The 26,232-nt window shown below is 46.5% G+C and overlaps 1 protein-coding gene across 23 annotated transcripts in view; it reads left to right on the top strand.

Annotated features, from left to right (window-relative positions):
- LOC115559596 (neurexin-1a) overlaps positions 1–26,232 on the top strand; it is a 225,967-nt gene that overhangs the window by 50,412 nt on the left and 149,323 nt on the right. For 16 of the 23 annotated variants that reach the window (XM_030378515.1, XM_030378516.1, XM_030378533.1 and 13 more), the window contains 4 exons: positions 14,940–15,241; positions 16,848–16,871; positions 18,055–18,216; positions 23,631–24,075. In XM_030378515.1, coding sequence (XP_030234375.1) covers positions 14,940–15,241; positions 16,848–16,871; positions 18,055–18,216; positions 23,631–24,075 — 933 coding nt within the window. The remainder of the gene's footprint in view (positions 1–14,939; positions 15,242–16,847; positions 16,872–18,054; positions 18,217–23,630; positions 24,076–26,232) is intronic. The other 7 variants (XM_030378519.1, XM_030378528.1, XM_030378531.1 and 4 more) reach the window with 1 other exon arrangement.

Here is a 26,232-nt window from a genome sequence, read left to right on the forward strand (position 1 = left end):
ACCTCCCTCAGAGCGAGTGTACCGGCTGTTCTATTGTGAGCCTCGAGGAGGGGGACCTCTCCTCCCTGCCAGGTCCCTTCAGAGGGGAGAAATAGGTGCGTGGTGATGCTATAGTGCACCCGCCAGGGCCCTCATTCTCCGCGAGAATGAATCAATGCGGTGTCAGTCTGGTGGCAGGGGTCCTTCCTGGCTGCTGACTCAATGGCTATATTTACGACCGGAGGAAGCCATCATGCACTGTTTTGCTCGCCCTCTCGCCATAAAATACAACCGATCCCGGTGTCAGGAGCGGAGAAGCCTTGTTCCCCGCCCCCCTGCCCGCCCCCTCACCCAACATAACACGATGACACCAACAACAACAACAAAAACTACAACAACAACAGCTACACACCATCATGTGCAAATCGGCTGAGGCAGAAGTGGCTGCGGCTGCGTTCCCTCCAGCGCCGTGTTCCCGGGGTCCTCTCAAGTCTCCGGCGGAGCGACTCGGCTGCATTCCTTCCTTGTGATCACAGTAATGAACGGGGGAGGGGGAGGGGAGAGGGGGAGGGACGGGGGGGAGGAGGGTGGGTGAGGCGGCACAGCCTTCTGTTCGGATTGATTCTCCCTAACATCGCAGCATTGCGTGTGTGACTGGTTTGGCAGTTTGGATGTGAAGTCATGCCCTTCATCATGTTTGAATACCCACCCATCATGACATCATCATGATCAACCCCCCCCCCCCCCCCCCCCCACACACACACACACACACTCTGATCTTTGCCTTTGGCTCCACGAGGGAGTTCTCGCTGGATTTCCAGTAGCCCCCCAGACCCCCATTTGATGTGATGCTAACCTACATCGCTGTGTACAGTTTCTGCTGCACCATGATTGACAATATCTGTCCCCTCGTCTTATTCAAAAGGCAGTGGCTTGTCCCCTGTCTCCACCCATTTGATCAATCCAAGGGAATTGACATGGGAATTAAACTAGGTGTGCTATGGATCCAATCCGTTTTGTTTTAGCCGCATTTTATCTCCCCATGTTTGTTTTGCAAGCGGAAGCAAAAACAGATAATTCTGAAAAAGTGCCCGCACAGCAAACTCCTCTGATACAATGTTTTACCTTCCAGACGGTCGCTGCTGTTTGACTGACAAACAATATCAGGCTCCTATTTCTCTCTGCGCGCTCGCTCTCATATCCGATGCATGGTATGCATCGTGGTGAGCGGCGGGGGCCATTTTGTTGCGCCCTCTGCTTAATGCCCCGCCCTCGGCCCCCCCGCGGTGCCCTGCGTCTCTGGATGGGAGCCGATGACCTGTGGCCGTGTCACAGCCGAGCGCCCTCTAATCCATCAGCAGCCTCAGCTGAGCAGAGGCCATTAGCCTCACTGGAGGGTCTCCAGCCTATCCTTGGAAATAGAGTTGTCTGTGTTTCTCTTTGCACAACATTTGCATGGCCTTTGCATTTCCTCTTTTTTTTTTTTTTTTACTTTGCGATGTTTTTATTATACTCCTGCCAGCGCCTGACATTTCTGTCCAGGAAAAAAAAACTGTTACCTTATCGATTCCTCCACCCTCGCGTCCCCATCCACATCTGTCCGACAAATGTCATTTATTTGTAAAACGACGACGCAGGAAAAAAAAAAGAAGGAAAAACAGGGAAATCAATGCTGGCATCAGACACTATAATCCAGGGATAATCAATCAAACGAGATTAAAGCCCAGACCTTTTCCCTTACCCTGCCAAACCATCAGTCTCGCGTTTGCTCGTCTTTTTCATATGATTATTCCAACGTCAGCCGACCGGCCCCACCAGCACCAGGGGCTGGGTAACGCTGGCCTTGGGGAGGGGGGCAGATCCAGTGAGCATCAGGGGTTAATCCACTGCGATGGCTCCAGGAGGACTGCACAGGCACGGCTGAGTGAACATCATGTCACAGCACAGAGAGACTAAACTCTCCTCTACCACACGCACTGGGCCTCCCACTCCCCTCCATCACGCCATCACAAAGCACAATACAGTCAGGGACAAATGCGTTAAAAGCACCGCTTCTCTTTCTGTGTCTCGTTGCCCCCCTCACAATCCCACCGGGTACCTTGAGCACTGTGATACCTGGGTGAAGTGGCTCCTTATTGGCGGGCGGTAATGGCTTGCGAGAGAGAGCGGACCGGCTGCAGAAATGTCAGAGGGCGTTGGGGGTCAGCCGGGCGGGAAACCCGGCACAGCGGAGCTCTGCGTTTGATCCCCGCCGGCTCCCCTACCCATCTGCCCGCACGCCGACCGACGTGAGTGGACGGCTGTCAGCTCCTGGTGGCGGCAGCACGCGCGGGCTCTTTGCGTAACCTCCTCCCGCACCTCGTGTTTGCACTGAATCGCTCCTTTCTGAACACCTGGTGTTGCAGCCTCACCAGAATTAAGTCCGGCAGCGATTCTAGCCCAGCTATTTAGATCAGCATAACTCGGATCAGATGCTCGGTAGTTAAAGCCCGGGCCAGCCGTTCTTTACTGTGCATTAGTGTTTTAGGGTTTATCTCAGATAAATACCGAGGCTGTGCGCGGACACAATGAAGGCAGATTTAGGCACGACGGTTCCCATGCTTTTTCCTTAAACCTCGCTTCCACATCTCTGTATACGTGTTTAAAACACTTGGAATCTGTGTCGGAGCGTAAGCCTCTTCGTCACGTCGGCGGGGCGGACGTGACGTGGCGGCCCGCCATTTTGTCAGGGAAAACGCGGCGGCGGTGTTACGCATCTCGCACATTAAAATAGGTGACGTGCCTCGCTGATGTTCCTAATGAGCAGTGCCGTGTGCTCCCAGCCATCCCATAATCAAATTTGCTCACGGCAGAACAGACCGGAGTGGTTTGGCAGGACATCGAGGCATATGGCGGAAGCAGCCGCGGTTTCCACGGCAGGTGGTGGCGTGCGCCGGCGAGGTAGAGCACTCTGTCACCCCTCGGCTGCAGCCCTCGGAAAGAAAAGTGCACGAAAAGGACTTTGCAGAAAGAAGCAACAAAAAAAAATCTGGGAAAAAAATGAAGAATACGTTTTTTTTTTTAGATACCACTCTTGTCCCTGGCAAGGTGCTGATTTACTTGCGTGTATCTGTCGCCGAGTTGTAGTGAAACGGCTGCAAATGTGATTACTCTTATTTTCTTTATCGCCCCTGATCCCTGATCTGGGTGAGTGTATTCCGAAAAATATGTTTTTTGGCAAGGTTTGTCGAGAGTGGAGCCTAGCTCGAGTTTCTGCGTTTTTCTGGGCTGGTGCCAACTATGGAATCGGAGTGGGGTGAAAGTATTCAGTTATTGATGCTGCACCACTGGAGACATTAGAGTACATAATAGAAATACACTTTATAGGGAATGTAATGAAGGTAAATAATAACCGCATATAGGAACAAAAATACCATTTAAGAATATTTCATTTTTTTATGTTAAAAACGACGTGGATTAAAAAAGAACAAGAGGTGGGTGGATATCAAATCGTATTATTTATTCAAGTTAAAGGTGTTATTTGCGTGTCAAGACATCATACACAAATAGAAACTAATGAATATGGCCTTTGATAATAGCAAATATTATTATTGCATTGGTCACCCTATAATTACAGCATTGGCCTATAATAATAGCATTGGTCATACTATAATAATATTATTGGTCAGCCTTTATTAATAGCATTGATCTGTAATAATAGCATTGGTCAGCCTGCAATACAGAGTGTTACATAATGTATTTGTGGTTGCCAAGAACAAGAAAGGGACATCACAGCGCATACGTTAGCGCATACATTATAAATATCAAAAGTAAAAGAAAACATCCGAGAACAATGAAATAAAGGGACTGATTACGAGTTAAAGAGTGTATATTCATTATAAATGTAATGGAGTTTGCTCGTTTAAAGGATGAAAGTACAACTCACATAATGGGAATCTTGTTATGACCAAACTCCACGTCTCGGGTGCAAAGTTCAGAGGAAAACACACTGTAACTCTGTTCTTTGAATTCATTTAAAATGTGTATGTTCCATTGTGCCCTGTTCTACCCGGCACTCGATTGCTCTCCAAAAAACAAATCAAGCTATGTGCCTTCAACTATATTATTTCTACTTTGTGAAAACCGAAATGTCTAAAAAACACAACAGTTTCCAATTCCCCCACGCGTTCCCCTATACTCCCCGGCATACGATGGCATATCTTCCTAGCATGTTGCCAAGGTATGTTTAAGTTTGACCCACCCCTCCCCTCAAGGTATTCTCCCAACAGATCAATAATGCCACTAAGAAGGAGCAGCTACTGTAACACAACAGCTGGATTCTTATAAACCTCCTGTAACCCTGCGCCTCGATTCCTATAGCGATTCCTTTACCTCAACAATCTACCCAACGCCCTTTGTTGAAGGATAGGGTGAATGTAGCGTTACATTTGCTTACAGATTCCAGTAAATGTCAGGAAGTAGCAGATTCTAATTGGAAGCAATGCAACTCGCTCAGTCTTTTGCAAATTGCCTGTTTGGGTTATTGACATAGCCGGCAATGAGCAGTGAATAATATCACTGCCCCTCCGATCACTGCTTAGTGATCGTTTGCGTACAATCCTCTAAGCACAGGCGTCAACAACGCCAAACAGAGCGCTAGTAAGAGACACAAAACAAAACAAACAAACATACAACAAGCACTCCACAGACCGCCTCTCCACGTATTTATCTAACTTAAGAGGGGAATTGAGAAAAGAAAATCTCCGCCTGATCCTCGCTTTCTTTCCCCCTAACCATTCCATCTCTTTGGCTCTCTTCTCGCCTTTTCCCCCGTGATGGACGCTGATCTTTATCAAGCTCCCGTAGCCTTGACTCCCGTCACCAGCGCGCGCCGCCACCCTCCCCTCCATCACTTAGGCTTGTTGACAGGCCTCTGGCAGCTGGACACCCCATTATGAAATGACCTTGGTCCCGACGTCAGCAGGGAAGAACCATAACGCTGCCCAAACAGTAAAGCCACGGAGGGGAGTGTCGCACCTCCCCCAACATAGGTCAGCATTTTTCTAGATAGACGTTCTCTCCCACCCCCCCCCCCCCTCCCCCCCCCTCCTCCCTCGTGTGGATGATGAACAGGTTCCTAAGAGGATTGGGGCGGGGGTGGGGGGGATGTGTTTGTACACAACAGGAATCGCTGCAAAGCATTGTGGGCGATTGCGTAGTCAGTGCAATTAGATTGATGGACGGACAGGATGCAACAATAGAGCTGTTCTGAGGTGCATTAAGGGGAATTGGTGATTGTGTGTCTTTTGTGCACACTCTGGTTGATGTGGCTATCGAGTGGGATTATGCGGGATACATTTATCAGGCTCATTGTTTGTCTTCAGACGAACAATAAAAAATAAAAAAGTAAATAATCAGAACCTCACCTATTTCTCTGATCTATTAGACCTAGATCTATGAAACCATATCTACCGAGTTCTAATACTTATCGAAACGTGTCAGCACATTCTAATTCCATTGAATTAGGGAATGCAAGACTGAGGTACTAGGTATTCATATCAATACTACGATTGATAACATCTAGTTGAGGGACCTTTAGCTGAAGGATCAATAAGGTTTCCCCATCACTTGTTTTGGCGTTAAGTCACCATTTCTATTGAAAATTAGATACGTAACACAAAAACACTGCACATTTGATATCAAGCTGCATGAACTTTTAAAACGAATGTTTCTTCTCAGCGATGCTCTGCGTTCTCAGCTAAATGCCAGGGCGTCATTAAACATTCATATCGCTGTACGAATCATAAACGTGAACTATGCCCACCGCATGGAAAGACTCACTAACAACAATGAGTCCCTTCCTTATTAGAAGGCGTGTGGAACGCCAGAGAAATGAACATAAACACAATGAAAAGCTTTCCAAGGTGGCGCTGGTGACCTTGCCAAGCAAACCACTGAGGTGTGCCTGTTTTTCGCCGTCACGCTTCGCCGTCCTCCAGCAAACTCCTCATCCACGCTCGGCTCTAAACAGGGAACTATGCGACGCAATGTACCGTGAACTCATTTCTTTTGTTCTCTCCATCGGGGAATAGGCCCGTCTAGGCTTTTGTTTCAAACCTCTGTTTGGAATGATAGAACGGCTTGCATCGAAGCACCCAACGTGAAAAATGCGTGCCAACGCCGCTGGAAAAGCTCTGTGGGGGGTTTTACCTGGTTCTGTTATTGTATGGAATTGAGTGGAGAGTGAGGAGTGCGAGTTGGCACGAAGAGCCAATGTTCTTTTGGATTCAGGATACGTTTAGTTCAACTTCACCTCATCGCACTTGAGGGAGCCGGTTCTGACAGGCAGGCCATTTCACCAAGTGTCTTAGTGTGCACTTCATGGACGTGCTGAACGATCGGATCATGCCGGCTCCGCTTGCAGAACTGGAAAGACCGGTGGTGTTTTCCACCTGAATATTCCGATTGTTTTGGAAGATACGCTATAGCTTGTGCAGATACAAATTGTATGAAATGCAAAGTCCAGAATTGCTGATTTCCAATCTCGGCTCTTTCACTGATTGCACTGCATTTTTAAATCCATGGGTATCAAGCGGTTTATCCTCAGTTTGCTGTTGTATACATGTCTTGGGGTGTAAGCACTTATACATTTCCCGCTTGATTTTGAAATCCCAGATTCGATGCTTTAAGTACGTTTGCCAGTGTTGTGATAGGTAACCATGATGCAATAGTCATTTCAGTGGGAAGATTCTGGTCTGCCTGTAAGCGGTTCATAATGCAACGATTTGCATCTTTACAATTTAGTACAAACATATGTTGTTGTTGTTTGTGTTAAACAACATGTGATAGTGGTGCATTTTGTCTGAATAAGTTAGCCTCCCCTTTCGGCTATAATTATTTTCAGTCTTGTGCATTAAAATTTGCCAACCAGATAAGATAGTCAGCAGCAGAGTTAAGGTATGTTCAGAGAATTAACCCCTATACCTTTTTTCTCGTGCGGAACGGTAGTGAATACATTAGCGGGGTAAATAAAGGATGGAGGATGGTGTCTGAGCATGTGTTCTGCGATCTAAGGGTTGTAGGCTGTGTCCAATTGGCATTGGATCTCTGGGAGTTGGGTCCTTGGAATACAAAAGAAGCTGAGAGGCACAGAACGCATCGGGAGACACTCTGCCCATGTAATTAGCTCCCGTGCTCAATCAGTGAGTTATCCACGAGTAGCACACTGCAGTGCCTCTTGACTCTGTTTTCCTCCAAAGGTATGTCCGCATCGTGTGTGGGATCCTAAGTAAATTGGGAAAGCCGCATTGGAGAGAGAGAGAGAGGGAGAGAGAGAGAGAGAGAGAGGGAGCGAGAGAGGGAGAGAGGGAGAGAGAGAGAGAGAGGGAGGGAGAGGGAGAGGGAGAGAGAGAGACTCTTTGAGACAAAAGGCCTCCTTATTTTGGATGCAGCAAGAGTGACCAAGGCTATAATTTGCCTTCTTGATTCCTTCATGATTTTCAATTGAAGAGCTATTTCTTTTTTTTTTTATTGAGGAGCAGTTTTGGTAATAATAGTCCTAATTCAAAGATCAAGCAATCATTCCATGTATCGATACAACAGATTGTTACGTATGAACCCTGTTCAGACAGCTGCCGAAATACCGCCTTCTAATCCTAATAACGTCCACGACGGCTCGGTTGACAAAAAAACGAGTAACCTTTGGAATGAGCGACGGGCCGGCCTCACAATAAGCTGCGACATCGCGACAGATGACGGTTCCATGAACAAGATAAGTCCCTGTGATCCCCGGTACTCCGCATGTAAATGAATGTGCAAATGAACTTGCAACAAAAACATTAATATCCAAAGGCCGTCTTCTTTTTTTTTTATGAAGAAATTGATCTCCCTATCACCTTAAGGCCCTCAACGTTATCCTCTGGATTTATGGCACAGAAATGAATTTGGCTTTAACTCCCGCCCCAGTGGATTATGCGTGCGTGCCTCACGTCTTTCCTTTTTTTTTCTCCCCTCAGCTTAGCATTCAGCACATTACACTCCCTCTTCACTGTAATTCTGTTGTGATTCTGTAATGGGCTGAGAGCACATTAGAGTTGCACACAGCTGTAAGTGCGTTGCTCTGTTCCTCATACGTATTCTTCTTTGATTTGTTCCCGTTGTTCTATTCTGCCGTCGCTAAGATATGCACACGGGCCGGTCGGATTGTTGGTGTTTGTGGGTTTTTGATGTTCTTTTCTTTCTCTTCTTCCAGATGCCTAGTTAGATTAAGCTATCTCTGGAGTCTCGTGGTTCTGTTCCACGCTCCGGGGCTTGGGGGAAAGAATGATTACTTTTTCTCTTTTCTGTCCTACTGCGTGACGTGGGTGTGTGTGTGTGTGTTTTCGTGTTGGTGTTTGTTCGGAAAGTCCTTTGTATTAGGGGCCGTTGTAGCCCACTGTATTTGTCCTGAACCTTGAAGTTCTTAATATGCTGTTTTATGAGCTTGTGTTCTATTTCCTGTGAGGAAAGTCAGCATGCCGTGGAAAGCACCCAAATATGCTCATTAACAGAGCGGAGACCAACTCGACTGCACTGCCATGGTTTTTATCTCAGGCATATATCTGAGTTATACAGCTCCCTTCTCTGTCCTTACTGGAGCCCATAATTCCACACAAAACAATGCACCGCCATGATTAAAGTATCTTAGACTCTTAGACGTATGCACTTGGCGTCATACCTTCATATAAATTTTGCCAAAAAAAAAAAAAGTATGATCTTTGTTGGAACACTACCTGTATGCTACTTCTACGACTGGTATGTGCTTTAATTGTTCCTGTACGTAGTATGTGCATTCAGCCCCATACATTAGGGTGAATTGGTTCACAACATAACTGTGTGGATGTAATAGGAATTAGGTAGAGTGGGGTTTCCACACATATGTCAACAGTCAGGTAGCGCATAGTAAGGTGGTCTGTAACAGCTGGATTATCATGTTGTCGGGCCAGGGAGGGTTTAAAGTTTGGAAGAGCAATGCCAGCATTCCAAACTACAGCTTCCAGTAATTGGGGTTACTTTCCATTCCAAGTTTCGGGGGAATTATGAACCTGGGCCCCGTTCCAGTCACATTTCCACATTAGCCAGATGTCTTGAGTCGGGATTCCTGGAAATACTGAATGCCGATTTCCTGTTCCAAAGATCAGAGTAAACCCAGTTCCAACCATGACAATTTATGCACTGAATTTGACCAGCAAATGAAAAGGATATTTCCCCCCCAGGACTTAAAAAGTACTAATACAAATAATTGACTAAATTCGATTTGGGACCAACTCTAGAGTCGTAGAAGGAAGATAGTAACCAGAATGGCCTACACATCTATTAGTGACTCAGATTTAATAGAATGGAAATGGCAATGGTAAATCCATTGTATCTTTGGCTCAGCCAGAAACCTTTTACTGCCAGCATTTATTCCATGGGAAAAATCTGTTGTCCTTGCCACAAAGTTTATAGTCTTCAAATTTAACATACTCAAAGACAGCAAAGCTACATTTGTTTGTATCTATATATTCCATTTAGATGTAGCTATGAAGTGTGGACACTCATGAAACCCCATTGTATTGCATGAAGGGACAATTTTCATAAAAGCTGCACTCTGAAATCGATCAGAACCAGTGGCAACCTACAAGTGTACCTCCCCCTTAGATAAAGAGCAGGTACAACTGAACCCCGATAAGCATACGTAGGCCTACAATACGTACTCAGATTGCAGGCATAACAGCGTCCGCATTGGTAACACACACTCCCAACGGCACTGCGTGGGACGACGAAAGCCGTGTGTTTCCGAATGCCGACGGATGTCAGCTAACCGAATATTATCCCCCCTCTTTTTCTAACAAGTGTCTGGTTGACGCCTCCCCGTCCGCCCGTAATGACAAGCTGAACGGAGGGAAGGCAATTATGAGTACATTTGCTGCCACACTCGCGTATCTCTGTGGACTGACACCGGCGGAGGGAGGTCCATCCCCGCCCAGCGAGGCGTCCCGCACGCTGTGAATCTAAATGACACTGTTTGCTAAGCCAGTGCCGGCGCCGGAGCCAACAGCTATGTGACGGGCGTGATGCGCTGGGAAGCCCGCTCGCGTTCACACACGTGCGCCGGGGAGCCTTGATTGGATTGAGCAGAAAACATTTTTTTATTTTTTTTCTCTTGCTGTCTTTGAGACCGCTCTGTCATCTCTGATGATGAACTGAAATCAACATATAACTTAACTCCAGCGTTTGTATGTTTAGTGTATGTGCCGCGGGATCGGAAGTCCACACGGACGAGAAACCGGTGTCATTCTGTCATTTTTCAATTACAATTTTTTTTTGAAGGCTGAGATTCTCATTCTCATGTACTTTAGGAGAACTCCCTTCTATCAGTGTATAAGAGGCTTAGGCAGACTTCATGACACTAACCGTGCTATCGTTTTAATAGGCTGTCATTCGTTGCGGCTGAAAAGCGAGTGGAGGCTTGAACAGGGTGAAATACAATGTCAGTCTGCAGTGCCCTATCACTGGTGGAAACGGAAGTAACATATTGGTCTCACCGCTGCATGCTGGTAATGTCAAAGTCAATCCCAGCACATGCCTTGTTTAAAAATGCAAAAGAGCTGCTTTTTGGGTGTTCTTGCCTTTTTCTATGCAGCTTTGTGAACTCGCTATGAACCTGCTGAAGTCAAACACAAACCCCCTTTTTCTCCGTTCTAGTTTCTTGCTAAGGCTAAGGGGATTCAGCAGCCTCGGGAGTGTAGGTGGAGGGGTACCAAGTGGCGATACGATTATTCCGGGGAAAACCAAATACCTTAGTTTTTTCTGCGATCAGAAAGGATTGAACAACCAAAGGTTGAATTATGGTGGTCAGGTGGCCGTATTATTCCCTCAACCGCATATAGCTCTTAAAATACATATAGATAATAGAGTAATTAGAATAGAGTCTTTACTGTCTTTTGACTTTTGGCATAGCCTTGCGGCAGCGAGTTTAAAGGAGCGTCAGTCTCACGTTTGATCATGCTTTGAGAGGCAAAGAGAGTCTGGTCTCTTGGGTGAGGGCTAACTAAAATAAAATCGGAAGTTTGGGAGTGGATGCCAGATTTATGTCGGAGCGAAGTGACTTATAAAGAGACTCTATGTCGGTACCTACTGCAGAAGTACTGTTTGTGCATGCGATGTGTGCAACCCTCGGAAACGCTTCGCATGGGGCAGCAGCGAAGCCCAGTAAAACAGCCAACTGTCACTTCGATGCTCCAGAGAGCTCAGTTTGATCAGGTCGCGTCAACGGAGAGTTGGAATATTTTGCCTTGGTTTGCTCTGCCTTCTTCCCCCCAGACTTGCAGCCTACTGCATATTCGATTTTTCCTTGAGCGGACCGCTGTTCTACTGAGTGTCTCTCCGTGGTTCAAACCCGGAGTATGATTGGATAGACTTAACCCACTTGAGTGGGTGGATTGCGCAAGACTAGCGGCTACATCTGTTTTGTAATTAATGCAGTCATTATTTTCTCCTTCAAAACGTGCCGTTAAGCAAGGCCAGCGTCGGCATTTCCTTGTGTTTTGGATGAAACACCTACCGCGAGTTCAGTGACCTAGTGTTCAATCGATTTTTCGGCATGAAGTCATTTTATGGTCCCTACAAAGCACCCGTATGCAAAAATTTGCTCTGAGCCAACATTCAATGGTGAATTCCCTCACATTTTCAATGGCTGTGCCTTTGATGAACCATTTTCCATGCTTAAATATTAGTCCTCATTAAAAGATTAGGATGGCAAACGACAATGGGTAGCGTACGGTTATTTACTGCATCACCTCTCCTGGTAGGTGGAATGGATTGTGCTAAGCCCAGAGACATGCTGGTGTTAATTGGATGATCCTGAACAGACAGCACCAGAGTCTTATTCCCAGGACTCGGGATGGGCACGTGGTAGTAAATGGCTCAAAGGGACTACAGAACTGCAGAACTTTGTGACGGGATTTCACCTTGTCATTCTGTCCGTGAAGGTTCGCTGGGAGCAGGACTTTTAACTATGCTTATTTTCTCGGCACGGTGTCTCGCTGTGTTGACGGCGAGCTAGACAGATCTTATCGGTGCCGGCGTCGGGCTTTGTGTCTCAAAGGCGGAGGAGATGTCAGGAGCTTGTCACGGACTGATGGACTGTTGAATATGCAGAGATATAGCCGGTGTACATGCGAATACGCGGCAATGACACAAACATTCACCAGAAACAAGGCTCAGCGCCAACTTAGTAGTTTACAATGTGTGAATGTATTCTCCAAGTAACAAATCAATGCATTGATTGTTCTTTTTCTGAACATTAATTGTGGCTCAAATTCATCGGTCATTCAAAAGATTACCAGTTCTTTGTCGTTACTAGAGCTGTCATGGAAGTTATTAGGATTTGAAAGCGGTATTTCAGCAGCTGTCTGTACAGGGTTCATACGTTGCATCAGCTCTATCAATAAATCGATTGTTTGATCTTTGAATTAGGACTAATATTACCAATAATGCTCCTCAATAGCGCAGCAATTGAAAAGCACCCTATCTTGATGTCTCTGGTTGTTATTGTGTCGATCATTCGCTGAACGATAAGCGTGTGCTGTTGAATATTGAAATGCAACGCAACAAAGAATGCATTTGTTTTAAAGGGGTTGGATGGAGCGATGGCGCAGCGGATGGAGAGCAGGAGAGAGAGAGAGAGAAAGGGAGGGCGCAGGAGTGCGGGGGCGAGAAAAAAGAAAGGAAGGGAGTCCGCCGCTGCCAGAGTGATTGAGAGAATGAAAGAAAGGGGGCATGAGCAAATACATGATAAGGATTACCACACATTTCATTTGATATGTGGTCCACAAGGCCAGGCTCTGTGTGTGTGTGCTGTTGTATTTGTGTGTGCTGGCGAGTGTGTGTGTGTGTGTGTGTGTGTGTGTGTGTGTGTGTGTGTGTGTGTGTGTGTGTGTGTGTGTGCTGACGTGTGTGTGTGTGTGTGTGTGTGTGTGTGTGTGTGTGTTTCCACACAGAGGGGATTTAGGTAGGAGAAAATAGGGCCTCTCGTTTCCACTAATGGGGGGCACCGACTTTGAGGGAATGACGAAAGAGTGGAGAGAGCCAGTCAACTTCAATTACGACCTCAGGTAGTTTCCTCAGAGGTGCAGTATAGTACCTTTAAGAGGGAATCGATGAGGTGACAAATTGTTGTAGACAGCAACCCCTTTTTTATTACCTGCCTGACTGTATCCAAGGCAGGATGCTAGTCTAGTGTGTGTGTGTGTGTATGTGGGGGAGTGTGTGTGTGTGTGTGTGTGTGTGTGTGTGTGTGTGTGTGTGTGTGTGTGTGTGTGTGTGTGTGTGTGTGTCTTTATGTGTGTGTGTGTGTGTATGTATGTGTTCGGTGTCTGGCTTTGTGGGTGTTTTGTCAAGTATATATAAACCTGGGGTGTTCTTCGTTCATGGTAATTGAGTGCTTTGGTCCATTGCTGTTATTTTGGGGGGTGGGGGGGGTTGTTTATGCTGCTGGATTTAATGGCTTGTTATCTGTCTAACCCTGTTTAAGCCACGTTCTAATTGGTTTTTGATTTTGTCACCCACTGCTTCTGCTTCGTCTCTGTTTGTTTGTGGTGTCTTTTTAACATGCAACAACGCAAACCCATCTATTTGTTTAGCGCTAAGGATTTCCCCTAGGCCTTTTCATATTATCTAGCCCTGTCAAATGTAAAATGCCTTTTTATGGCCAGAGGAAGCAGCCGATGTGCTCCCTTTTATTGGCTGGAAAATATGTAGCGAACTTAATTGAGAGTCTCTTTTATGGAATGGGGGGAAAAGCCCTGATGAATAGGTCACACGGCAGGGCTCACAGTGCTGCAATTTGGCTCTCGGCCTGAACACTGGGATCCTCCGAGGTGAACAGAGAAGAAGCTCGGTAAACACAAAGGAAGTCCAGAGGAAACAGAAAGGGGGGGCTTGCCTCCATCACAGAATTTGGGCCCAATCCCATTTCTTCCCCTCCCCCTTGTTTTGAAGGGGGAAGGGGAAGGGGAAGGCGTAAGGGGTAGAAATGGGATTGGGCCTAAATTCTGTGTTCAAGGCCCAATCCTATTTCTACCCCTTACCCCTTCCCCTTACCCCTTCAAAACAAGGGGGAGGGGGAAGGGGTAAGGGGTAGAAATGGGATTGGGCCTTAGGCTCTCGTTTGCATGCAAGCAGGTTTACAACCAGCAAAGCATAGGGGAAGCGTCAATTACGCTGGAACTAGATTTATACTGCCCTAAGCGGGGAGCCCCTTTACAACCTCTCTAGCCACCCCTCCTGCACTCCCATTGAGGCAACGGAAGCATAAATACGGCCATCGGCCAATCGCGGCGGGCCTCTGGATCCGGTCCAATTCACCATCGGGGGAAGTACAGCAATTCCCATCCGAGAATGAGCCGATGGATCTCTCTATTTGCATTGCAGGGGTTTAAACGCATTTCTTCAAGCCCCTTAAAAGCCGGCAGAGGAGCACCTAGACAGGCCAAGAGCGCCATTCTATTCCCACAGTCCTGTCCGAGGCGCGGGATAAAGCCGTACGCTGCATCTATGGACCGGCGGATAGGGGATTGGAGGAATCACTAGCCACATTAGCACCACGGGCGATATTAGCACCACAAGCCATATTTGCAACATACGCAACATTAGTGAAGTTAGAAATATTAGCAACATGAGCAAAAGTCTGGGCCTCAGCAGCCGTGTTCCACAGCCAGCAGGTGAGTAAGGTGAGTGTGTCTGATTCCTGCAGCGAAGGGTGCGGGGGGGGGGGGGGGTGGCACCCATCCCACCACCCGCCGCCGTTCATCTGTCTAGCTCAGGTGACATTTCTCTGACGTAAACGTGACCGTTTGTGTTCCGACGCCACCGGCGCGTCGAAGCCGGCGTCCCAAAGCGACGCCGACATTAACGCCGAACACGTTTTTTTATACCTCCTCCCTTCCGTCTCTCCGCAGGAAAGGAGGAGTACGTCGCCACCTTCAAGGGCTCGGAGTTCTTCTGCTACGACCTGTCCTTGAACCCCATCCAGAGCAGCAGCGACGAGATCACCCTCTCCTTCAAGACGCTCCAGAGGAACGGCCTCATGCTGCACACGGGCAAATCGGCCGACTACGTCAACCTGGCGCTGAAAAACGGCGCCGTCTCCCTCGTCATTAATCTGGGCTCGGGAGCGTTTGAGGCTCTGGTGGAGCCGGTCAATGGGAAATTTAATGACAATGATTGGCATGATGTCAAAGTGACACGGAATCTACGGCAGGTAACAGTGCAGAAGGACCACGCGGGGGGATCGAGTTAATGAGTCCGAAAACAGAATCGATTAGACGGTGCCGATCGCTCCCGGTCAATGTGTTTCAGTGGGTTGTATGGATCCGGTTCATTGACCTGTACAGATGGTGATGGGGCTAATCCAGTGTCACCGTTGAGCAGGCCCCTAGATAACTCAAGAAGGTTATGCTATGTGTGGAGCACTGGGGGCGGGCTTGGTTATCACAATGTTTAAAATACATTGGATAACGTGTCGTTTGTCTCTGGAATCATTACATTTATTTAATGTATCGATGGTTATCGAAAACAAAACAAACGCGAAATTATTAGAAATTATTCATTCAGATTGTTGGCTGCTATTCGGAGAGAGCAGAGATCAGTCTCTTATGAGGTTGTGTGTATGTGTATTTGATGATGAAGATTCACATTCTGCAAGAGTAGACATAATCAGAATTTCCTGAGGCAACTAACTAACTCCAAAGCCATCAATACTTACGGCAGAGGAGGTACTGATGAGTTTTATTGTGCCTTTTGTGTTTATTCACAGTTATTATTAGAGTTATTATTTAGTGAAATATGTGATAGAATGTAAACCCACAAACAATATTGCATTATCTACAAGTTAGTCGGTATCTGAATTTAACGCTTTTATATCTCAATAAGTAGTCTTTTTGTTTCTGCTCATCTGAAAGGGAAACAATTGAGATTTTACCTTAATCAGAATCCAATAACCTGGCCTCACTTGCATAATTTAAAAGATAACTACTCAAAAGTTCAGTCTCTTAAATTGTGATTAACCAAAGTATACATAGCATACAAGTGCATGCATTTCTGTAGACTCATAATACCAGCGCTCTTAATTTGGTATCAGGGTCTCCGCTTCTTTCATTGCAGTGAACATGATCCTGTGCTCTATCAATAAGAACACTCAGCATTAAGGGAAAGCCGGACAAGTTTAGAAAATGCCGGATTGGTTTCAAATTCTCGAATAACGAATACTATTTCTGACAATCCACCGAATATTTACGGATATCATATGATGGGGATAATTATATGAATAATGATGTAGAGAGAACAAATTGTCCTCTGAAATAGATTACATTGACCCTGGGACATTCGGTTCGCAGGGTTGTCTGCCCTAGGCATGCCCTCCAAACGAGCGGTTGGATGTGTGCGTGTGTGTTTGCTGCGGCCCTCTGTCAGGGTTGTGGGCTGGTCGTCTTTGCGTTAATGACAACGGTCTAGTCGTGTACCAGACACGGTGCGAATGCAAACCACACAGCTGTGAATGTTTCAAGGGATACCCGGAGAAAGCTCCGCTGTCAATTTTTACAGAGTATTCTCTTTAGTTCTCTTAAGGCTGTTTTCAATTTTTTGTTTCTTGTCGAAATTATTTTGCCCTTTATTTCTCTCTGTTACTAACATGCTTCGGAAACTAACTAACATGTCATTCATGGAATGTGTCATTCTACTAACCGGTATTGTTTTTTTGGACCACAATGTACTAACGACAGTGAGCCATCATATATATTTTTGGAGTAACAGTCGTTATTCTGTTCACAGTTTTTAATTTCCTTTCTCCCCCCTTTTCCACAAAGCACTCAGGCATTGGACACGCTATGGTAAACAAACTACATTGTTCGGTAGATATCATCCTAATTGTCTCTTAGTTTGGGTTTGCCGTGTCCTTTCTTTTCCTTTCTTCTTACCGTAGACGCCATACACACACCCCCCCCCAAAAAAAAGGGGGGGAAACTGCGGTTGGTACTCTTCTGCTTAATTTAGGACTACTTCTTCTTCCTCTTTGATTTTCCCCTCCGTTCCATTCATTGGGTTTCCACCCTCTTCCTTACGACACCTGTTGCCTCTGTCTCCAATTCTGTTTTAATCCACCTTCTGTAGGCGCATCGTCTCGAGCCCTTTGCATCAAGCAGTGATTAACAAGGAGGGGCTTCTCCTGACCAACTGGCCTGATGCTCTGTGGCTCTGCCAGTTCTATTCTCATCCACTCTGCATGGCATGCATTTTGAATACGCGCCGCTGTAGCCATCCCCCCGCCCCCACCACCCTCCCCCCTCCCCCACCCCCCACCATCGGGTTCACAGTGGTCCTGTGTGCTTCTTCGGTCGCTTCTGTGGTCTCGTCATAGCCGTTTTGTTGTTGTTTACAGCGACAGCCATGTGCTTAATGCATGAGTCTAACACGCGATGCTGTGTGTAAGACGGATCGCCCTTAACCTTCTAATACGATTTGTGTTTGGTTTTCATGCTTTTTCGATGCATGTGTGCTTCTCCCGCTCCTCTCCCATTGGTCGTTCATTCACTTATAACAACAGTGTGCCTCTCAGAGCATGTTGTCCTTGTTTTAACACAAACGCACGTTTTGATTTTGTTTTCTAGAAACTGCTGCAGGTACTAATATGTATTTAGGCTGAACTAACCGAGATAACCCTACTAACACCATTTTTGTGTCTGCTACGAAGTACTTTTTGAGTTGCAGTAGGGACAATACTAACACTGTATTTACTTTATTTGTTTACTAACTACAATAGTAAAGCTCCTGGGGGCTTGCATTCTTCCTACTAATCCTAGACTGGACAAAATAATCCAAACAAAAAATCAAAAACAACAACATGAGAACATGAAAAACAGACATGAAAATGGGTTTCAAAAAAAAAAAAAAAAACGTAGAGAGATAGAACAAAAAAAAAAACAAAAGGCCCAAGGCAAAGCAAGCCACAAAATGGCGGTGGCTGTGGGCGCTCCTGAGAACAGCGTGTCCTCTGCCTCTGCTCGCTTCGTGTAGGTCACCATCTCCGTGGACGGGATCCTGACCACCACGGGCTACACCCAGGAGGACTACACCATGCTCGGCTCGGACGACTTCTTCTACGTGGGCGGCAGCCCCAGCACCGCCGACCTGCCCGGCTCCCCAGTCAGCAACAACTTCATGGGCTGCCTGAAGGAGGTGAGCCGCTCCCCACCGCTCCCCGGAGGGAGGGGCGGTGGAGGAGGAGCTCACCTCAGCCCCTCCTCCACACGCTCACCCCACCCACTGACGCGGTCCCCTTCCGCTCACTGTCCTCCTTTCACTTTTGCTTTGTAGCTCTCGCTTCCCCGCTACCGTTCTTCTTCTTCTTAGCTTTTCGGTTGCGTCTTGGCCTCCACGACTCGCTTCCCCCTGTGATGTCTAGACAGGCACACGCACACGTACACACACACACAAACACACACACACACTCACACTCAAGCACGCACACAAACAAATACAACCACACAAATACACACACACATACACACAGAGACATGCACAATGGCGCAGGCACGCATTTGCGCAGACACACACACACACACACACACACACACACACACACACACACACACACACACACACACACACACACATACACACATAACATCAGATCCCATCAGATGTTTGATCATTAGATCCATCAGTTCAATTTCCACATCAATTCCAACCGACTCCAATAGAATGTACTTGATGGTATGGTTTCTCATCTGAGAGCTATCTCTTTAATGTATCTCTTACATGGATATATCTATATCTTTAAGTATAGCTGAGGCAGAGTGTTGGATGAAAGACAACAGAGGAATGCAGCCGCTATAAATTAATTAATAGCAAAGCGATTAAAAAAGAGACAACGCGAAGGGTGATTTGAATATTTGGCAACGTTTTGTAACAAGTTCTCATTCAAATCATCTGCCGTACATGTTGGTGTAATATCACAGGCATAACACTTATGACACCTTCATAAAGGAACACAACGGTGACATGTATGTATGTATGTATGTATGTGTTGGCTACAATGGACCTTTCACACCCTGCATGGACTGAGAAAAGGATTAAAAGAGAAAAGAGACTTGGGGAATGTTCTTTCTCAGCAGTGGTTAATCATCTATTTTCAAAAGTTCATCTCCCTGCTAGCGGTTTCATAGATTTGGTTATCTTCATATTTTTAACAATACAATCTATTAGCGTTCTGTCATGTAGTTTATTTAGTGTGTCTACCCCGAAATCCGAAACCATCAAGCATTCACTTCACAAACCACCAGGGATCCACAGTGCTATCTGCAAAGCCGAATCTCCTATGCGCCATACAAGAAATATTTCATTTATCTTATAATTCCCAGTCATACCCCGCAGTCTTTTTGTTTTGGTTTCGGTAATCTTATCCCTCTCGTTTCCTCTGTCTCTCGCCCAGTCTCTCTATTGGTTCCTCTCTCTCTCTCTCTCTCTCTCTCTCTCTCTCTCTCTCTCTCGCTCTCGCTCTCGCTCTGTGTCTCGCTCTGTGTCTCTCTCCCTCTGTTTCTCTGTTTATTTCTGTCTCTCTCTCTCTCTCTCTCTCTCTCTCTCTCTCTCTCTCTCTCTCTCTCTCTCTCTCTCTCTCTCTCTCTCTCCTCTCTCTCATCCTACAGTGGTTGTACTCCTTCACCTCAAGCAGGAGGCGAATCGAGCGTTCTCGGTGGAGCTTGCAGGCCGTTGTGAGGACGTTCCTCTGGTGGACTAATGAGCAGGCAGGGTGTTAGAGGCGGATCATGTCAGCGCTCTGTCTTCAGCTCATTACACAGCGCTACAAGTCCTCTATCTATGTACCCCCTCCCCCCTAGCCATCGGGTGCTCCGTCCTATGGGAGTACACTTCAAACAGCACAGGTTTATATTAAGATGACCTGGTCAGTTTGGACCGGTGAACTAGTGAGTGTTCTTTAGTCGCCTAGTCATGTCCAGAAAATTACCTTTTGAACAAATAAGTGAACAAACTCTAGACACACACACATTATTTTTCCTTTTTTTATTCTCTTTGATGGATGATAGTTTTTATTAGATTTGATTTCCTGACCATCTGGTTGTACGACTAGCGCTCCCTGTACGCATCACCCTGCCGGTCAGAGGGAGACGACATCTTTGTGTGTTTCCTACGCACACACACGCACACACACACACACACACACACACACACACACACACACACACACACATAGTGCAAGTGAAACACCATGTGCTGCGTGGCCTCTGATGCATGTTTTTCTTCTCATGGGGTAAAACTCTGGTCCATCGTTGATCTGGAGATTTCTCACCAGATTTGCCATTCCTGCACCTTAACGCGCGATGATGAAAGACATTGTGAAGCGGCTAATGGCCAGCATGTCACCAGACGAGGCTGGTTGAATACAAATGCAGGACTGGGTCACAGGTGACAGAGAGAGCTCATCACTCAAACACAAAAGCTCCTTCGATGCTAAAAGGGGCGCATGGGTGTGAGGGGCACACATGGGCTGTAGCACGCAGTATGTAGCACAGATAGCCTGTAGCACACATATAGCACACATAGCCTGTAGCACGCAGTCTGTAGCACACATAGGCTGTAGCATTCATAGCCTGTAGCACAGATATAGCACACTTAGCCTGTAGCACACATATAGCACACGTAGCCTGTAGCACACATGTAGCATACATGGGCTTTAGCACGCATTGGCCGTAGCACAAATAGCCTGTAGCACACATGGGCTGTAGCACACATAGCCTGTAGCACACATGTAGCATGTATTGGCCGTAGCACACATAGCCTGTAGCACACATGTAGCATACATGGGCTGTAGCACACATAGCCTGTAGCACACATGTAGCATACATAGCCTGTAGCATGCGTGGGCTGTGGTTCGGGATGTGGTTCATAGGTGTTATCTAGTCCACATCCTATGTGTCTGTCTTGGGTCTGAGAGGAGGGCAGGCCCTGCAGCTCAGCCTTAGGCCCAATCCCATTTCTACCCCTTACCCTTACCCCTTCAAAACAAGGGGGTATCTATCCATCTAGGGGTAAGGGGTAGAAATGGGATTGGGCCTTAGAGATGGCCTCCTTCACACCCTCTGCAGTAGGATAGTCTTTCATTTATTTGTATTTTTATTTCACTCCATTTATTTCATTTCTAAAAGCTTCTCCAGCACAAGCTTTTAGAATAAGAAATTAAGTGGTAGTTGCCATTTGCTCGTGCTGTTTCTAAATGATTTATATATCATTTCCAGAGGGATGAGTGCAAGAACGAGTTATAGTTCTGGCCGGATGAGAGAACAATACAAAGTAAAGTAAAGCATTACGTTATTACCATTATCGCATAAATCAAGGAGGGGAGCACTCATCCTTTCTGTGCACCGTTGTGAACATGCTTTTACCTGTATGACGCAGTCTCAGTAAGACACAACCGAAAGTAGTAAGCTGCATGCACACACAATCCCACAGGAAGTGTCCCTGTTTCAAGATGAATGCAAAACAGGATGTTGAGTAAGAAAAGGAGAGCATTTGTTTGGCAGAAACATGGTATTTGAGAACTAGATGGATTGGTGGTGCATTAACCGTTGGATAGAATATAGATAGATACATACATTGATTGGTGGATGGATAGTTGTATTGAAGATATGGTGGATAGAAGTATTCTATTGAAAAATATCTTTAATTAGACTCAAAGCACATGAGAGATGCGTGGATAGATAGATGGGTGGGAGACAGACAGATATACAGGTACACACTTCCAGCTCGATGGACAGCATTTCACAACTGTTGACACATGCCAAGTGCTTAGCTCTGTGTTTGACTTGTCATCATACATCACTCTGCCAACAGATTGACACGTAACAGGTACGTTTCGCACACATTCCACCACCTGCTGCAGACATAATATAATAATACTTTCAAAGCAGCATAATGTTCATATGTAAATGATTTGACATTCGCTAAAAATGCCCATTTTGCAATAAAAAAGCCAAACAAAGCCTTTGATGCTCATCAAAGTGAAGTGTCGGTAGTGGAGTTTGGCTGCAGTGCTAGCTCCATGCTCCTTCATTCCCCAAAGTGGATAATGGCCGCTTTATGGACACCCTTCACGTTTGTTAGACTCTTTCTAATTAGTGCTCTTACTTGATTTTTCAGCCCAAATTGCCGGGCTTTTGTGCTCGACGTAAATTGCTGCTCTTTTACGAAGAGGCCGTTAGGAATGCTTTGGATGTAAAATTAAGATTCAGGGGAGTCATCACTCCTATGTATACGGAGACCCGATGCCAGCCACTTGTATAATTGCATTGTGTTCAGTGTAAGTGTGCGATTGTGAGAATTTAATACACAATTTGGCACTGAAGTGACCATTGAAACTAAAGAGTGTAATTAAAAATTATCAGGGAAGGCAAATTGTTCAGTCTCTTTATCTGTAGTAAGGCACGTGATAATGCGGCTCGTTTATGGTCGATCGGGCATTTAATGATGTTACAGCTCATCCTTTGCAAAGGCGTGCGGCCGTCTGTGCATTTGTCTACTTGACAGCGAATGGCGCCTTGCAGGTCATAGTGCTAATACACTTCAGTAAGTGAGCTATTGCCAATACTAATCATTTTATAGTTTGACGAGCCCGGTGCAATTGTTGGAGATTACCGGCCAATCATCGGAGCGTACATATATCTATTTTTTTCTTTTCTTTCTATTCAGTTGAATCCCATTACTCATGCTCCTCGCTGTTCATTTTTGTTTCCCTAATAGCTCTATTGTGAAGTGGCCTCCTCTTGGTTTATTTACTGCCCGTGTGTGTTGATGTATGTGCGGGAACACTTGATTAATCTGGCCCTTCTTAAGTGGCTTGCGAGAGGCCCATCCATCATTGACAGCCCCCCCCCCCCCCCGCTCTAATCTGAGGCGCCAACAGGGACCTTGATCAGCGCTTTTACCTTCACACCTGCAAAGTAGGCAGCGATTTGGCTTTTTATCACTCTCCCTCATATACCTCCCACAATTCACCTGGGGACCCAGTGTTGCTCGGCCCCCGAAGCGTTGCTCCTCCTATCAGCGTTGTCTTCTTCGCTTAATAACAGCCTATAAGTCCCCCCCCCCCGTGTAGAATATACAAGTCAAAGTTAATCCCTCTAATCATCGGCGCTGGGTGTGGGCATCACACCGGCGGGCGACCGTGTGCGTTACCACAAGGCCTCAGGCAGGTGGTTCCACAAAGGCGCGTGGGCTGCTGTTGCATCGGCACAGTGGCGACGATACAGAGCCATACCCTTTCAGCCTTTAAAGAAACACGGCTGTGGCTGAACAGCATGGTCTCAGCTATACTGAAAAAGAGTAAAATAGGGTTGATTGTGTTTATTGAGCGCTTCATTCATGAATCGTAGTCATAAAGCCTTGAGACTAATGATGAGTCTGCTGTAATCTATGAATATTAACACCAGGTCTCTCTTGTAAAAAGTGGCAGTGAGAACCGGGTGACTCATACCAAAGGTAAAATAACTAATAGACGGTATTGCCGTGGCGCTAACCCCCCTCCCCCCCCCCCCCCCCCCCCCCCCCCCCCCACCACCCCTCCCTCCAACCACCAGGTGGTGTACAAGAACAACGACGTGCGGCTGGAGCTCTCGCGGCTGGCCAAGCTGGGCGACCCCAAGATGAAGGTGCACGGCATGGTGGCCTTCAAGTGCGAGAACGTGGCCACGCTGGACCCCATCACCTTCGAGACGCCCGAGTCCTACATCGTGCTCAACAAGTGGAACGCCAAGAAGACGGGCTCCATCAGCTTCGACTTCCGCACCACCGAGCCCAGCGGCCTGCTGCTCTTCAGCCACGGCAAGCCCAAGCAGCAGCTGCCCAAGGACCCCAAGAGGCCGCAGACGCTCAAGGTGGACTTCTTCGCCATCGAGATGCTGGACGGACACCTGTACCTGCTGCTGGACATGGGCTCGGGCACCATCAAGGCCAAGGCGGTGAACAAGAAGGTCAACGACGGGGAGTGGTACCACGTGGACTTCCAGCGCGACGGCCGATCGGGTAGGAAGGAGTGGTTTTTCTTTCTTTTTGTTTTTTTTCGTGAATGGGGGATTGGAATTCATGTGGGATGCCCTGTAAATATGCGTGTGTATTTATACCACGGCATTGTTTAGTCCTTGATTCTGATTGGTCATTCCCGTTCCAAGGGAGTGGTTTCTTGTTACCATAACGACACCTCTGGCTTCTAAGTATTTGGAAACGGTCAGCAACAAATCCAACGTTTGCAACAATAGCCAAATAGAACTGTGATCCACTTGTTTCCTTGGCAATGCGAAAATGATATGGTCCAAGCTGTGCAGAAGAATATACAATTTTCAGTTGATCAGGTCAATAGGACACCAAGAACGTTCTTGATGAAAATGGCTCATATCTAATCACTGTAGGTAATGTTGCTTGGGTGTTGCAGAGCAACCCCGGTCAGATCCCTAGCCAATAGTCGTACATTATTGTGTGAAAAAGCCACCGCCTCAAGGTTCATTTGACTACTATATACATATACCCGTAGTACTTTCATCCTCTGTGTTTCCCCTAAGGCTTCCCAAGAGAGCAGAGTGTTGTCATAGCACTTCCTCAGCTGTCACTCCAACTGTAAATGTGTGAGAAATATCCACACACAAGGGATCTGGTTGAAAACACAGTTAAACTCTTAACCTGCGCACACGTCCTCACTTACTTGTCAATGTAGCGTGCTGCTGAGAGCTGCGCTTTTTCTGCTTACATGGTTTCTGGAACTATTTGTTATGGAGATGGTTTCATGGCTCTTTGAATGTTCTGTGCTGAATGTGGCTGATTGAAATGCCGCTCTTGATTACAACCAGAAGCAAGACATGTTGCACGGGGAGGGGCTGATTCAGCCTGTCTCGATGGAAGAGCGGCAATGCTGCCTGAGAATCCACGAAATTAGCGAATAGCTATTGTCACAGATCAGACTTTTCGATTCACAACTCAAGTCTGACGACAGAGGAGCTCAAATCTGGGGGAAGGCGGCCATTTCCTTTGCATCGGTTCATGTTTGTTTTCGACCAATCACGTTGCTGGAGGCAGGGATTTGGAAGCGCACAATTAGCCAACACACACTCCTCCAGCTGCAGTAATGAGTTGTGGTCGGTGGCATGTCTCTGTAACGGAGGAGCAAACAAGGCACTGCTCTGCCCCTTGCAGCTTTTTGATTTCCGACCCAGGTTCTTTGCAGAAGTTCTGCTACAACAGAGAAGGACTGCTGGATCCCGGATTAGCGAATAGGTAATGGGGATCGCACAATTAACTCGACAAATGCAGCTGCACACGCACACACACAATCAAATGTTATCTCTTTTGAACGAGTTCCAGTGCTGAGTTAATTATCTGTCCAAAGTTATTTTGGCCTGCAGTCCTCTCTGGGAGGCACGCTGTGAAAGGTTCAGCGCCAGATCCCACTCCAGCACGGCCGTGAGCTGCTGTAAATATCCACCCTGGACAAACGTGGGCATGTTCTATCACAGCAACAGTTCATCTCACTGTGGAGGATTTCCTCCTCTTCCATTTGATACACCTACTACTGCTACGTTTACTACTACTACACTGCTGCTACTACTACTACTACTATTCTTATGACTGCTACCAAATGCACTTCTTCTACCACTATGGATATGTGTACTGCTTCTACTACTATTATACTGCATCCACTACTACTGAGAACTACTAGTCTACTACTCTATATGAATGCTACTGTACTGCTACTAATTCTACTGATACTTTTACTTCTACTACTATACTTCCACTACTTTCACTGCTGCTACTATTGAAATATAAAGATGTGGATGCAAGCTGCAGTAAAAAACTGTCTCTAGGCTGAATTGTAAAATTGCTATTTCATCATTATGACCTGATCTGGTCATATTGACCTGATCTGTCATGGTCCTTTTAAATAGGACTATGTATCAATATGAATATAATTTATAAAAGGATTCGCGCACATTAACCTTGAAGGAATCTCTGCTTCAGGCATACACTTCACTTCTGTTTCGCCAAAAGGCAGTCGTGCCCCCTCTATTACTGTGTCCTCAAAGTGTGTGTGTGTGTGTGTGTGTGTGTGTGTGTGTGTGTGTGTGTGTGTGTGTGTGTGTGTGTGTGTGTGTGTGTGTGTGTGTGTGTGTGTGTGTGTGTGTGTGTGTGTGT

This window comes from Gadus morhua, chromosome 15, assembly GCF_902167405.1.
Source record: "Gadus morhua chromosome 15, gadMor3.0, whole genome shotgun sequence".
Taxonomy (NCBI): Eukaryota; Metazoa; Chordata; class Actinopteri; order Gadiformes; family Gadidae; genus Gadus; species Gadus morhua.